This window comes from Carcharhinus amblyrhynchos, chromosome 21 (genome assembly GCF_965287045.1).
Source record: "Carcharhinus amblyrhynchos chromosome 21, sCarAmb.v2.hapA, whole genome shotgun sequence".
Lineage (NCBI taxonomy): Eukaryota > Metazoa > Chordata > Chondrichthyes > Carcharhiniformes > Carcharhinidae > Carcharhinus > Carcharhinus amblyrhynchos.
The window spans coordinates 45,621,468-45,634,936 of record NC_137344.1 but is presented as its reverse complement, the minus strand read 5'-3'; the positions used below and the strand labels follow the sequence as shown (position 1 = coordinate 45,634,936).

The following is a 13,469-nucleotide window of genomic DNA, read 5'->3' as shown; positions in this document are numbered from 1 at the left end:
AAAGAGAAACTCAAGTTGGTTTTCTGTATCTGACCAAACTAACTCACCCGAGCACAAGATTCTATTTTGTCATGGTGGCAATTGCTGTTAAGGGAACTATAGAACCTTAGGAGGTCTACAGTGCAAAAAGAGGCCATTCAGGCATTCGAGTCTGCACTGACCCTCTGAAAGAGCATCTTACCCAGGCCCTCTCCTCCACCCTATCCCCATAATCCCCATGTATTTACCATGGCCAATCCATCTAATCAGCACATCTTTTGGACTGTGGGAGGAAACTGGGACACCCAGAGGAAACCCACGCAGATACAGGAAGAATGTGCAAACCTCACACACATTCACCCAATACCAGAGGCAGCAGTGCCACCGCGATAAGGAATTGTCCCCTGGTTAAATCTAACTTTTTCTCCAGGCAGTGATGACTGGTTTGTATTCTGGTCCTGCCCTTAGTGCACATGCCAACCTGGCCACCTTCACCGCTGGAATTACAGCACAATTAATAGTCAATCCCTAACTTGTATTGACTACAAAATCAAAATACTGCAGATGCTGGAAATCTAAAATAAAAGGCAAATACTCAGCAGGTCAGGCAGCAGCTGTGAAGAGGGAGTTAACATTTTCAGATCAATGACCTTTCATAGAACAGTTCAGATGAAAGGTCATCATGTTCTGTTTCTCTGCCAATGCTGAGTATTTCCAGCATTTTCTGATATTCCTCCTGTGTAGACTGCATGGGTTCTGCTGATGTTCGCTGTAAAATGCTCTCACCAGCAAAACAGCAGACCCAAAATATAAGATTGTTATCTCTGAGAGCTTCCCAATATCTATTACAGGGGAAAAAATGAATACAAGAGATTGACTGCAAACTGCCAACTCATTTCAGGGCTCAGAGAACATTCTAAGCCCTGGTTATAAACACTGCTGATGTTGACATCTGAACTGTTTGAATGGATTCTAGCCTGTCCAATTAACACTTTGTTCATATGAAGTATCAAACTCTTCGAATAGTTTCCAGCCTGGAACTCACTCTCAGGAATCCATTTTAATTTTCTGTATGTAAGCCTGTGGTTATATCACAGCTTCTAGCTCACCGTCATCACTACCATTATTCTACCTATCCTAATCCCTTGATTCAGATACATGGACTAATGTCATGAATGGCGGGGATAGGGCCTGGGTGAGATTGTTGTCGGTGCAGACTCGATGGGTGAATTGCCTCCTTCTGCGATGTAGGGATTCTATAGATTTTAAATTTCAGTCAGTGATTCTTCCTTCCTGTGCTTGAAGGTTGTATGTTTAAGCCCCACTCAGCATGTAAACTGGTCTGACACTTCAGTGCAGTACTGAGGACCTGTTGCATTGTTGTAGGTGCTGTCTCTTGGGATGAGTTGAACACTAACTGGTTGTTTATCAGGCTGTCGAACATAGAAACTTGCTTTGGCCAAATTTGCAGCCTAACCTGTCTCCAAATTTACAATGATTACAATTCAAAATTAATAGGCAGCACTTTCGGGTGTTCTGCAGATATGAAAGATGCGATGTAAATGTGAGCTATTTTGTTTGTTAACTAGAAAGAAATGTCAGAAGAATATCTTGTCAGGCATGGATGAGCCTGGTAAATAACTAACTGTTACTGCATATTGTTCCCTAGGTTCCACCACATCAGTTCAATCCCAGCCCATAGGTACCACTGGACACCTCCAGGTTCCAATCGGGCTGTTCCACCCAGTCAGCCGGCAGAACAGTTTTGATTCTGAGACTATCCCGAAGATTCCTCCCCCAAGGAGGTCCGTGAGTGCTCACAGAATGCTGCGTCGGCAGGTAGGTTTCAGCGACGGCAGACTGTACCAGTCTCAACACAAGACCTTGATTTGCAGGTTCCCTGAAGGGTGCTTTCTATCTGCACAATTTGCTTGTTTACGCATTACTAGAAATATGGCCATATCTTTACACTGACACTTATTCATATTGTTTTTGACAGTGCTTTCTTCCCAAAAGATAGAACCGAAACAGAACGGCTCTCATTGAAAATTGATATTTGATTCAAAGTTTGGATCTCTTTCTCACCCTCTAGATCTTCCCGTGAATCAATCCTACAACCCTCTCTAGGAAAGCAATGTAGCACTTTGCGATCTGTGCCTCATCTTTCTATGTGTTTGCCATCCACCCATTCCATTATCTTTTCTGATATTATGTACCCTTCCCATCATGTGTACTCCTATTATGTACTCATCCTATCCTGTGTAGTCTACCGAGCCTGCAGAAAAACATAGCAAATTGGAAGAGGAATAGAACATAAGAACATAAGAAATAGGAGCAGGAGTAGGCCATCTAGCCCCTCGAGCCTGCCCCGCCATTCAATAAGATCATGGCTGATCTGTCGTGGCTCAGGTCCACATTCCCGCCCTCTCCCCATAACCCTTAATCCCCTTGCCTATCAAAAACCTATCAACCCGCGTCTTAAAAATATTGAGTGAGGCAGCCTCCACCACTTCAACGGGCAGAGAATTCCAGAGATTCACCACACTTTGAGTGAAGAAGTTCCTCCTCAACTCCGTTCTAAACCGCCCCCCCTTTATCCTGAGGCTGTGCCCCCTAGTCCTAGATCATTCAGCCCCTCAAGCCTACCCCATCATTTAATATCATTCTGATCCTTGACTTAAATTCCACTTGCCCAACCAAGTCCTACATATCTTGATTCCCTCAAAGTTCAAAAGTTAATCAATCTCAATCTTGGACATATCCAGTGCCTGACCTTCTCTGGAGTAGAGAATTCTAAAGATACAAAACCCTTTGAGAGAAAAAACTTCTCTTTGTCTCATCTCAAAATGGCCATCCTCTTATCCTGGGTCTCTGACCTGGATTTTTATCAAGTCAGAGTGACTCGGGAATCCTTTGAAAATGGTGGGCATGTCCCGATTCCGAGAATCCTGACCTCATTCCCAGGCTCTCTGATTTTCTGGAGTGCCTTTAAAGGGTGCAAGCTGGTTTCTGTCAGAGGCCCAAATCTTGCACTCTCAACCTAGCTGGCTCTATTGTCAAGGTGGGCATCTTTTACTCCTCCATAATTTTCATGGTGTCAGACCAGGTTTTTAAAGAACCATGGTTCATAGCCCCTCAGAGAAATTGTGAACCCTTGAGGGGTCATTTTAAAAGATAAGTTCAAACGGTCCTCTTTATGCCAGGCTTTGCCCTTCCACCCAACTCCCATGTTACCCCATGCCTTTATATCAAGCTATGAAACACTCATGTCTATTGACCCTATTATATATTGTATAGAACCAATGAACCCTATATTGACAGTAAGAAGTGGAAGAAAAGTTTTTTTTAAAAGTAATCAATTCAAGACTTTCTGTATTGAAAATAAGCCAAACTAATAAAAATGTCACAAAAAGTCAATCACCATACCCTTTAAAGCATCAAAAACAAAAACCACAAACCCCTTAAACCACTTAACCTTATGTAACTAAACATTGTGAAAGTGGCAGCAGAGACCGAGGGGTTGAACTGCCAATCAAACAACATTTTCTTTGGGGTAACGCTGCTTCAACAGGATTAATGGTGTCTGAGCTATCAGCCAAACCAATGTATGTTCCTGTGACTGCCTCCAAACCTTTTCCAGATTCAACCAGCATGACCCCAATGGAGACCTCACCTTTGAAGCCATTTTCTCCCAAGATGAGTGGGCTCAACATGAGTTTTTCCAAAATCACACTACCAAGGATGAAAATCCAGGCCTATATCCCCATTTCCAGACTCAAGCCAGAGGAAACAGCCTCTCTAGTATCCAACCTGTCAAGCCTCTCAGAATCCCACAATTTTCAGTGAGATCACCTCACGTTCTTCTAAACTCTACATAACACAGGCCCAACTTAAGCAGCCTTTCCTCATGGGAAAGCCCTTTTATCCAAGAAAAATCTAGTGAACTCCCTCCAGATACCAACTTTTAATAACTTTGCAGCATTTAACTAAATTCTGTTTTGTCCATGCTTCCTATCAAAGTGAATAACTTCACATTTCCCAACATTATCCTCCACCTGCCACCTTCTTGCCCATTTAGTTAACCACTCCAAATCCCCTTGCAAACTCTTTTGGTCCCGATTTTACCATTTTTATTCTAAGTGCTGAATCTGGGCGTAATGTAGATCTGACTTAGAAGTCTGCTTTCAGTCGCCCCCGTACACACTCAGCCTGAAAAGAAAATCACCAGTCCCATTCACGCTGTTGGCGGGGCTTAGCGCTGCTGAAACAGTCGGAGCTCTGAACTGCGCATGTGGAGTTAGAAAAAAATTGAAAAAGTGTGCCCGTGTCACATCGCTCCCAGGCTGCTGACAGCAGAGGAAGAGGCCTGGGAACGAAGGCCCCCACAAGCATCGCTGCCCCCCTTATCCACCCCCCCTCCCCACTACCCAGACCAATCGCCACCCCTGCTCCCTTATCCCCCCACCCCCCCCCCCCCACCGATCGCCCACAAAGTGGCAGCGGACCCCCACTACCCACCCCCTGCCTCCCTACCCGAGATCCATCTGCCCCCACCCCCCACCAATGAACAGTTGGGCCTCCCCAAACCAAGGATACATCTTACCCACCTCCCTCCTCTCACTCTCTCAGAAAATGATCTGGCCTCACCCTACACCTACACCTCCCCCCACCACACCCCCCCGCCCCATACAGATAATGATCTGGCCTCACTCATTCCGCCCCCCCCCCCCCCCCACCAAGAGAATGGCCTGGCCTCACTCATTCCCCCCCCAGAGAATGGTCTGGCCTCACTCATCCCCTCCCAGAGAATGGTCTGGCCTCACTCATCCCCTCCCAGAGAATGGTCTGGCCTCACTCACCACACCCCCCAGACCACCAGACATGATCGGCACTCCCCCCCCCAGACAACGAATGGCCCTCTCCCCCCCCCCAACCAGAGATACATCTGACCTGCCTCCTCCTCCTCCTCCTCCGCCACCCCCCCCAACCAGACAATGATTTAACCCGCTTCCCTCCTCCCCCCCACCACTGATCTGAGTCAAAGAGCCGTTGAAAGAACTGAACGCACTCCTCAGCAGCTGGAGCCCCCAATTCAGCCTTTTGCAGGTTCATTTTGGCGCAATTCCAGATCAGCAAACGCAGCTGTAAAGGTGGAATTGGGCGGGCAGTTCATTAATTCAATTGAAATGCATGCAAATGCATTTAAATCACTGTTGTACCCGTTTCGAGCGTGAGTTGGATCGCCGCCATTCCCGGGTTTCAGTAAAGTGGCCATCTGCGGGAACGCGGGCAGAGATTGCATTAATGGCCTCACACCCAACTTTACCACGTTTTTGTGCCCAAAAACAGACACGACGCAATGGTTAAATAGAGCCCTTTGTATACTCACAACTTATCCCAACCACCTTTGTATTGTCAGTAAACTTGGATACGCTGCGCTCAATACATCTCAGTCATTAATATTAAAATTATAAATAACTGAGGCCCCAACATGGATCATTGCAGCACCCACAAGCAACAGTTGTCAACTTGAAAATTACCCGTTTATTCAAACTCTGTAATCTGTCTGTAAACTGATCCTCTATCCATGTTATACAATCCCCAATTCCATGAGCTGTTATCTTCCGTATAACACCTTGTCAAAAACCCTTTGAAAATCCAAATATACTCCATCCCCTAATTATTCTTTACTACATAGAATCCCTACAGTGCAGAAGGAGACCATTCAGCCCATTGACTCGCCAACACAGCATCCCACCCAGGCCCTATCCTCTGTAATGCCATGTACTTATCCCACTAATCCCCCTAACATACACTGCTAGTTCTTTTTCTCAACCTTTCTGCACCTGACAGTACGTAGGTCAGACTTTTGTCTGTTTCTGTAGTGCGTGGTCACCCAAGGCCAGAACTGAACCTGGGTCCCTGGTGCCGTGAGGCAGCAGTGCTAACCACTATGCCACCACGCTGCCTGCACTGCTACTTATATCCTCAAAAAACTTTAATAGAATTGTTAAACACAGTTTCCCTTTCACTAAACCACATTGACTCCGCCTATTCATATTAGTAAGCACCCTGCTACCACTTTTTTAATAATGGATTTATAAACGATCAAGGTCAGGCTAACTGATCTATTTCCAGCTTTCTAATCACCCTCTTTTTCTTGAATAGTGGATTTACGTTTACCACCTTCTAATCCAGTAGGACTTCTCCAGAATTATGGAATCCTGGAATACCGCAACCTGTGCTTCTACCAACAACTCAGCGACCCCTTTTATGACCCTAGTGTGTCCAGGGGATTTGTCAACTTTTAGTCCCATTAATTTCTCCAGTACTTTCTCTTTACAAATATCAATTACTTTAAATTCCTCACTCTCATTAAAACAGTGATTCCTCAGTATTTCTGGTATGCTCTTTGTATCTTACGCTACGAAAACAAATGTAAAATATTTCCTTGATGTATCTACCATTTCCTTATTCCCCATTATAATCTTCTTGCCTTAGTCTCTGAGGGGCCTACGTTTACTTTTGCTACTTCATTTCTCGAAACTTATAGAAGCTCTTCTGATCTATTTTTATACTTATGCTGAGCTTACTCATATTTTACTATCTATTTTTTCATCTTTTGTTGGGGTCTAAAACTCTTCCAATCCTCAGGCTCACAAATTAAGCCTCTTCTTTTAATCAAATACTGTCTTTAACCTCTTTAGTTAGCCTGTGGAATTCTTATTTATCAACGAAATGGAGGATTGTTGAAATTTCTGAAATAGCTCTTTAAATAATAAAAGTATTCTCATTATAGCTTTTAATCTAATTTCCTTACCTTAGCCTTCTCATGCATATATAATTGACTTTATCTAAGTTCAGTACATTAGTTTTAGACTTAAGTGCATCACTCTCAAATTCAATGAGAAATTCTAACATGTTATGATCATTATTTTCCAGAGGATTTTTTACTGTCAGTTTATTAGTTAACTTTTTCTCATCAGACAAAACAAGTTCTCAAAATTATTCCATGAACTTGCTGTCCATACAATTTTTGCCAATTTGATTTATTCCATCTGCATAAAAATTAAAGCCCCCCTACAATGATTGCATTGTCTTTGTTAATAGTTCCTTTCCAGACTCAAGTGTTCTAAGAATTACATTAGCAACAAACTCAAGGTTAAAGGTTTGGTTTTCAATATGGCTCAGCAGTGCTTGCTCAAAGCTGAATATATTCATGTATAGGGACCTGTCCTGTGCAAGCAAAAAAGAACATGTCCAGGTATTGCAATTTTTTGAATTAAACAAAAACTCAGGGGACGATAGTTCCCTGCTTCATTCGCCATGGCATTGAAGGGGCTATCAAGCTGAGCATTTTAAGTGTTCTAAAGGAACTTGAGATGACTAATACCAAAATTAACCAAGAGGATGATAAGCTGACCATTTTCTTCAGCGATTCTAATTTAAGATTCCCCAAACATTATCCACCATCTAAAAGGCACAAGTTAGGAGTGTGATGGGATGGTCCCCACTTGCCTGGATGAGTGCAGCTCCAACAACAGTCAAGAAGCTCGACACCATCCATAGCAAAGTAGCCTGTTTCATCAGCACCCCATCCTCCACCTTAAAACTCACTCCCTCCTCCACCAACACACAGTGAAAGCAGTGTGTACCATCTACACAATGCACTGAAGCAACTCAGCAAGCCTCCTTTGGCAATACCTTCCAAACCTTTGACTTCTTTCACCTAAAAGGTTAAAGACAATGGATGTGTAGGGGGGCACCACCAAAAAGTAAAGTTTATTTATTAGTCACAAGCAAGGCTTACATTAACACTGCAAAAAACTTATTGTGAAATTCCCCTAGTCGCCACACTCTGGCGGCTGTTTGGGTCAATGCACCTAACCAACATATCTTTCGGACTGTGGGAGGAGACCAGAGCACCCGGAGGAAACCCACGCAGACATGGGGAGAATGTGCAAACTCCAACAGACAGTGACCCAAGCCGGGAATTGAACCCGGGTCCCTGGCACTGTGAGGCAGCAGTGCTAACCCCAACTTCCATCTGCAACTTCCTCTCCACTGCACACACCATCCTGACTTAGAACAGGTCAAAATCCTGCAACTCACTTTCTAACAGGTGCACCTGCACCACATGGACTGTACAATTCAAGAAGGCGGCTCACCACCACCTTCTCAAATGCTGGCCTAGCCAGCGACACTGACCTCCCATGAAAGAATAAGAAAAAGGGTTCGTAGGGTGAAATTTGATACAGAAACTGTGATACAAACATGGCAGTGGTTCATGTGTTCACAGCGGTGTTATTGCATCACAGAAACAAAATAATGTGAATGCTGCAACCTGAATTAGAAATAGAAAGTGCTGGAAACAGGTCAGTTTGACCTGGAACATTAAGTCTCTTTCTGTAGATCCTGCCTGAGTGCTTTCAGATTTATTTACTCCCTGTATACATCTTGACTTGCAGTGTCCAGCCAGTTCCACTATAAACAGAAATATTTGATTTATGACCTGAAAATTCCTATTAATAACTGTTTTTTAGAAGATTACTTATCATGGTAGAAATGCAATGTTTTTTTGTATATGGTGTATTTGAGAGAATTGGAATTACATCGTGTGTTATTTGCTTTATTCTTGCTGAATTTCTTCATTTCTGTCTGATGTTACCCCCGACCCCGCCACCTTCTCTTTTATGTTTCAACACCAGATAGCTAAGCTATTTTCATCCTGGCTCTCTCAGCGATAATCCTGTTCTTCACAGAAACTCCTGTTATTAATCCATTCCTCACCCATTCCCCCTCTCACTCAACTATACAGTCATCATGCACAGGTCATTAACTGAAGTGTGGTCACAATGAATGTGTTTATGTGTGGAACGTTTTTCCCTTGTGTGTTGAAGCTGAGTTTCCTGCACCTCACACTCACCCGCTTACTTCAGTAGGAGTGGTTACATATCTGATGTTCGACAGGCTTTTTAGATTATTAATCTCCGATTGTGGTGCAAAAATTTTCTATTTTTGAATATATACTTTTTTAAATAATTAGATTCAAAATGTGAGATTATTGTCAACAAATATAATTTGCATGCAAATGCTCTAATTGTGTTTGAAAAAAGGCAGCACAGCTGACAAGCATCAGTGAGGAATAGAGTCACGGGCCATTAAAAGTTTAGAATGAGGGTAATTTTGACTTTATGCAATAGTGTAGAATACCTAACTCAGATGTCCATGTTATACATTGCTCTTGATTTCCATTTGGGGGTTGTCTTCTCCTTCAGCCCTCTGTGCAAAGGCGGAACTGACCCCCAGTGCTGTTGTCTCCACCTTGGGTAGGGCAAAGGGGCAGGTCCTAAAGCCACCTCAGCTGGAGCAGGGATCAAACCTCATGTTGTTGCCGCCAATGCGAGAAGGCGAAAGACATTGCTAAAGATTGGAAGTTGATGTGGACATTTTAATATTCTCATATCATTATTCATTGGTTATACATTATTGCTGTTGTTACCATATCTTCACACCCTTTAGGGGGAATAGTGGGGAAGTGGTAGAAACAATAGAAGGATTCCCTAGTTGATCATCAGCCTGTTGAACTATGGCTTCCATGGCCAATAATTCCTGGCATTGGACTCAAACTCAGAGTTCTGCTCCAATGGTAGGGGTGCTACCCACTGCACCACAAGGCCCCCTACAGTTACACAGTACTGATTGGTTATACACCTTTCACATTAATAGTGAGCAAGAATCAAATTAGGCTGTTGAGGAATTCCCCTCCTTTTCCACACTGACTTTCCCCAAAACTCTTTCCAAACGCACTGGGAACTCTGTGTCCAAGTTGGTAGTTTAGGCCAGGTGGAACCATACAATAGGCTTTTTTTTTAATGGCGTTACCTTACCATTAATGGAGCATAAATCCAACCTGAGAGGCCTGATCAGCAGCAATAACATTTCCAAACAGCAGCCATACTGACGTCACACCCAATGATGATGGCCAGTACCTGTACAAGAAAGTTACTTTTTCTTTTCCAGTTTCCATCTTGTCTTCTCACCTATATCCTCAAATTTAGATTGTCTACTCAAAATTCTGTTCAGTGTCTCTGCACCCCCTTGGCCATACCCTGTGAAATCTCTTGTCAGTTTAAAGTAGTGAAGACTTAGCGTAATAGGCCTTTATCTTTTTTTGCCCATTTTGCAATTGAATGATACATGGAAGAGGAGAATCAGCCAATTTACCTTCACAATCCTGCCCTTTCTGAATTTCAACCTGGCGGCATTGCAGGATCATAAACCAATTCAAATGAGCGAGGACAAGCATGCTGGATGAACAGGGCTTGCTGCAGAACAAAGTATTGGTAGCAGAGTTTTGTAGTGACCTGAAGTTTTACAGGGCAGTGGTGGATGGAAAGCTGGTCAGGACATTGTTGAAATATCCTCATATGGCTGTGCTGAAGGTATGGGTGAGGATTTCAGCCACCAGTGTACTAAAGCAGAGGTGGAAAAGAGTGATATTATGAAGATAGAAATAGGTGCTTTTTTGGGAGGGAAAGAATTAGGGGTCAGAAACGGAGCTGGGGTCGAAAAGGACACAAGGTTCTGAACAGCTGGCTTTAAGTTGAGACAGTGACCAGGGAGAGAAATGGGATTGATAATATGGGTACGGGTTTGTGGAGGGAGGTGAAGACAATGGCTTCAGTCTTCCCAATGTTTAACTGGTCATAGGGAACTCAATGGAGATCAGTAGCCTGACAGCTAAGGGAGAGTGGAGGGATCAGGAGAAGCTGCATTGTCAGTGTACGTATGGAGCCTGACCTCAAGGGTCAGCATATAGATGAGGAAGAGAAGGGAGCCAAAGACAAGTCCCTCAGGAATTACACAGGAAATGATGCAGCAGTAAGGAGGGGAAGTGTTGCTGGAGATGCTGTGGTTACAAGGCCGGATGATGAAGGGGAAGCATTGAAGAAGGATGGTGTGGTCAACCATTGAAGACTACATCATTATTGAAAAAGATGAGGAGAGCAAGTGGACCGCAGTCAGTCACAGAGGATTGCTGAGACCCATACACTGAAATGCAGGAAGGCCAGACATGTATTTGGGAGGTGACAAGAGGAATAGAGAATCCTTACCTAGTCTTTATGCACACAGTCTTGGGTAGTGAAGGTAGAAAAAGCCAGTCAATGGTGCAGTTTCAGCAACAAGCCCAAGGATGCTGAGGGCCGTTATCACTGTAGCACTGGAGGGCAAAGAAAACAATAAAACTGAGGGACTTTAATGATCAGGCCTCTCTAACTGCACCTCCTCAGCTGGAAAAGGTTTCAGCAAAGTATTCATTTGTGGTGCAGGTATCCATTCTGTTCAATCTTGCACTCCACCAGTGTGCCATTAACGTGTAGGTTAAAATTACCCTGACATCTGAAGTGGCTGCTAAATCCGGCACTCCTCCCACAACCCATGTGCTGTCTACCCTACTGCTGACAGCCTCAATTATTCTGGTGAAGGGAAAATCCTAGATTAAAACTCCATGGGATCTGGATGTGTGGAGAAAAATATTATCACGGCATAACTACCAAATTAAAGTCACTGTATTTTTCCAGCATTAGAAAGCTTAAAATCCCTCAATTTTAGTTATTTTTATCAGTGGAAGCTCCATTGTAGAATAGTGTTTTGCCTGCATTTAATTATTACTGGCTTATTTAGTACTTAACCAGGACTGACAAGCACATGTGAAATTAGATACAGCTGTGTTGGGCACGGAAACATTTGCTTTTTTTATGATTTTGCACAAAAAGCATTAGTTGACATATTTTCAAATAATTTACCAAAGCACCGAAGCATTTATCAACTGTGAGCATGCTAACCTTTCTTTGGCTTATTCTGTTCCTCCCACTCCCCACACTTTTAACACCCAATTTAGGTTGCTGTAACAAGTGACTCTCTAGATCCACTCTGTATGGAGTCCAAGGAAAATTTGCAGATACAGCCTAATGAACCAACACCTTTGAATGTGTCTGTACCCCATGTCTCTGTTGTGCAACCGTCTGTGGTGTTAGTGCCTGCCTCACCCAGCGCACCGACCAAGCATAGTGTTCACATCCAACAGCACAGCCGTAACCAATGCAACATTACTAACTATGTGACAGTTTCACCACGTCACACTCGGAACCCTTTCAGGGAACTCCCTGACTCAGCAGACCAGGAAGTCTCTCAAATCAACAGTGGCAGCAAGAGAGCTTCCAAACCCCCCATGTGCCCGACACTACCCACAAAAATGTGCAGCAGCACAGGAAACCTCGCAATGAAAGACGTCAAAAGGTTCTACAGCGTGGACACTCAAGGATTCTTGGCCAAGCCCACATCGTGGTTAGATGACCCTCGGAGACATTCAATTGAGATCTGCTCGTCCGTTGACGCAGTTCCACAGCACCATTTCTCCTCCTCATCCTGCTGGGCCATTGGCCAGGCAGCAAAGGAAGTGGACAGCCAGCAAGCTGCACGGCAGAAGCAGAAAATGAGCCCACCTTGCATTTCTATAGAGCCACCAGAGGACCAGCACACAGCAATGCAAGGCACTCATGGGCAAACGCCCAGCAGTGACATGTGTTTGAGAAGGCGTGCTCCATCTTGTGACTCCGCCCCTCACAAAGAGTCCGTGGACCTTGTGGACCCACTGCTTCCAGAAAGCACGCCCACGTCTCCTTCCCCGGCGAAGGATTTGCTGACTCTCTCCAATTTTTCCTTGGATCAGCCAGAGGAGGACCACTGAACTGAATCGTTAAATGGTTTTTGTTGCCAAAAAGACACTTTTTTCATCCTTTCTTAACATTAATGAAGATTTCTGCATTCTGACTGGCACTGGAGGTCAAAACCCCACCAAGCCCCCCCCCCTTCCTCTTTCCCCCCAACCAAACAGTAACCAGGGTTACTGGAGCCCCCACCCACAATGCTGCTCTGCCTTTGCACTCAAGCAGATGACTGGCTGATCATTCATCCAGGCTGAACAGTGGAGCGTCACTTTTTTTTAATGTGAAAAGATTTTCCCTTATGAAATTGGGAGGTAATATGCCAAGTGGTTAATACCAGAACATTCCAGAATTTGCTTTGTAACTCAGATGGGGCAGCAAGGGATGGGCACTAAATGCCAGTCTTGCCAGTGACACCTGTGTCCCCAGAATTATTATTTTTATAAACATTATCAATTGACACCCATTTTATCAGAATTCAATTGAGTTGGCCTAGACATTTTCCTTTAATCTCCACAAGTCACAAAGCAAAGTTCCAGCCATTAATATATTAGGAAAAAAAAGTAATATTTATAAATAAAATAAACTGCAATATTTACTCAATCTGTGTGGTTAACTTGAAATTATTGATTGCCTGGCATTGAAAAATGGCACTCCACTGTAACCGTGACTCTGTGAGGTCATCTGAATTTCTAAAAGATAATATAACCAAGACATGATTTTAATGTTGTGGCATTTGTATGGGTCGCAGGGTATTGC

General features: G+C 43.8%; 1 protein-coding gene across 1 annotated transcript in view; it reads left to right on the top strand.

Moving 5' to 3' along the window:
• The window catches only part of LOC145356398 (voltage-dependent T-type calcium channel subunit alpha-1G-like), a 313,384-nt gene extending 300,562 nt beyond the window's left edge, over positions 1–12,822 (top strand). The window contains exons 34-35 of the mRNA XM_080209098.1: positions 1,649–1,818; positions 11,885–12,822. Of these exons, the coding sequence (XP_080065224.1) occupies positions 1,649–1,818; positions 11,885–12,733 (1,019 nt within the window). The 3' untranslated portion in view covers positions 12,734–12,822. The remainder of the gene's footprint in view (positions 1–1,648; positions 1,819–11,884) is intronic.
• Positions 12,823–13,469: the final 647 nt, after the last annotated feature.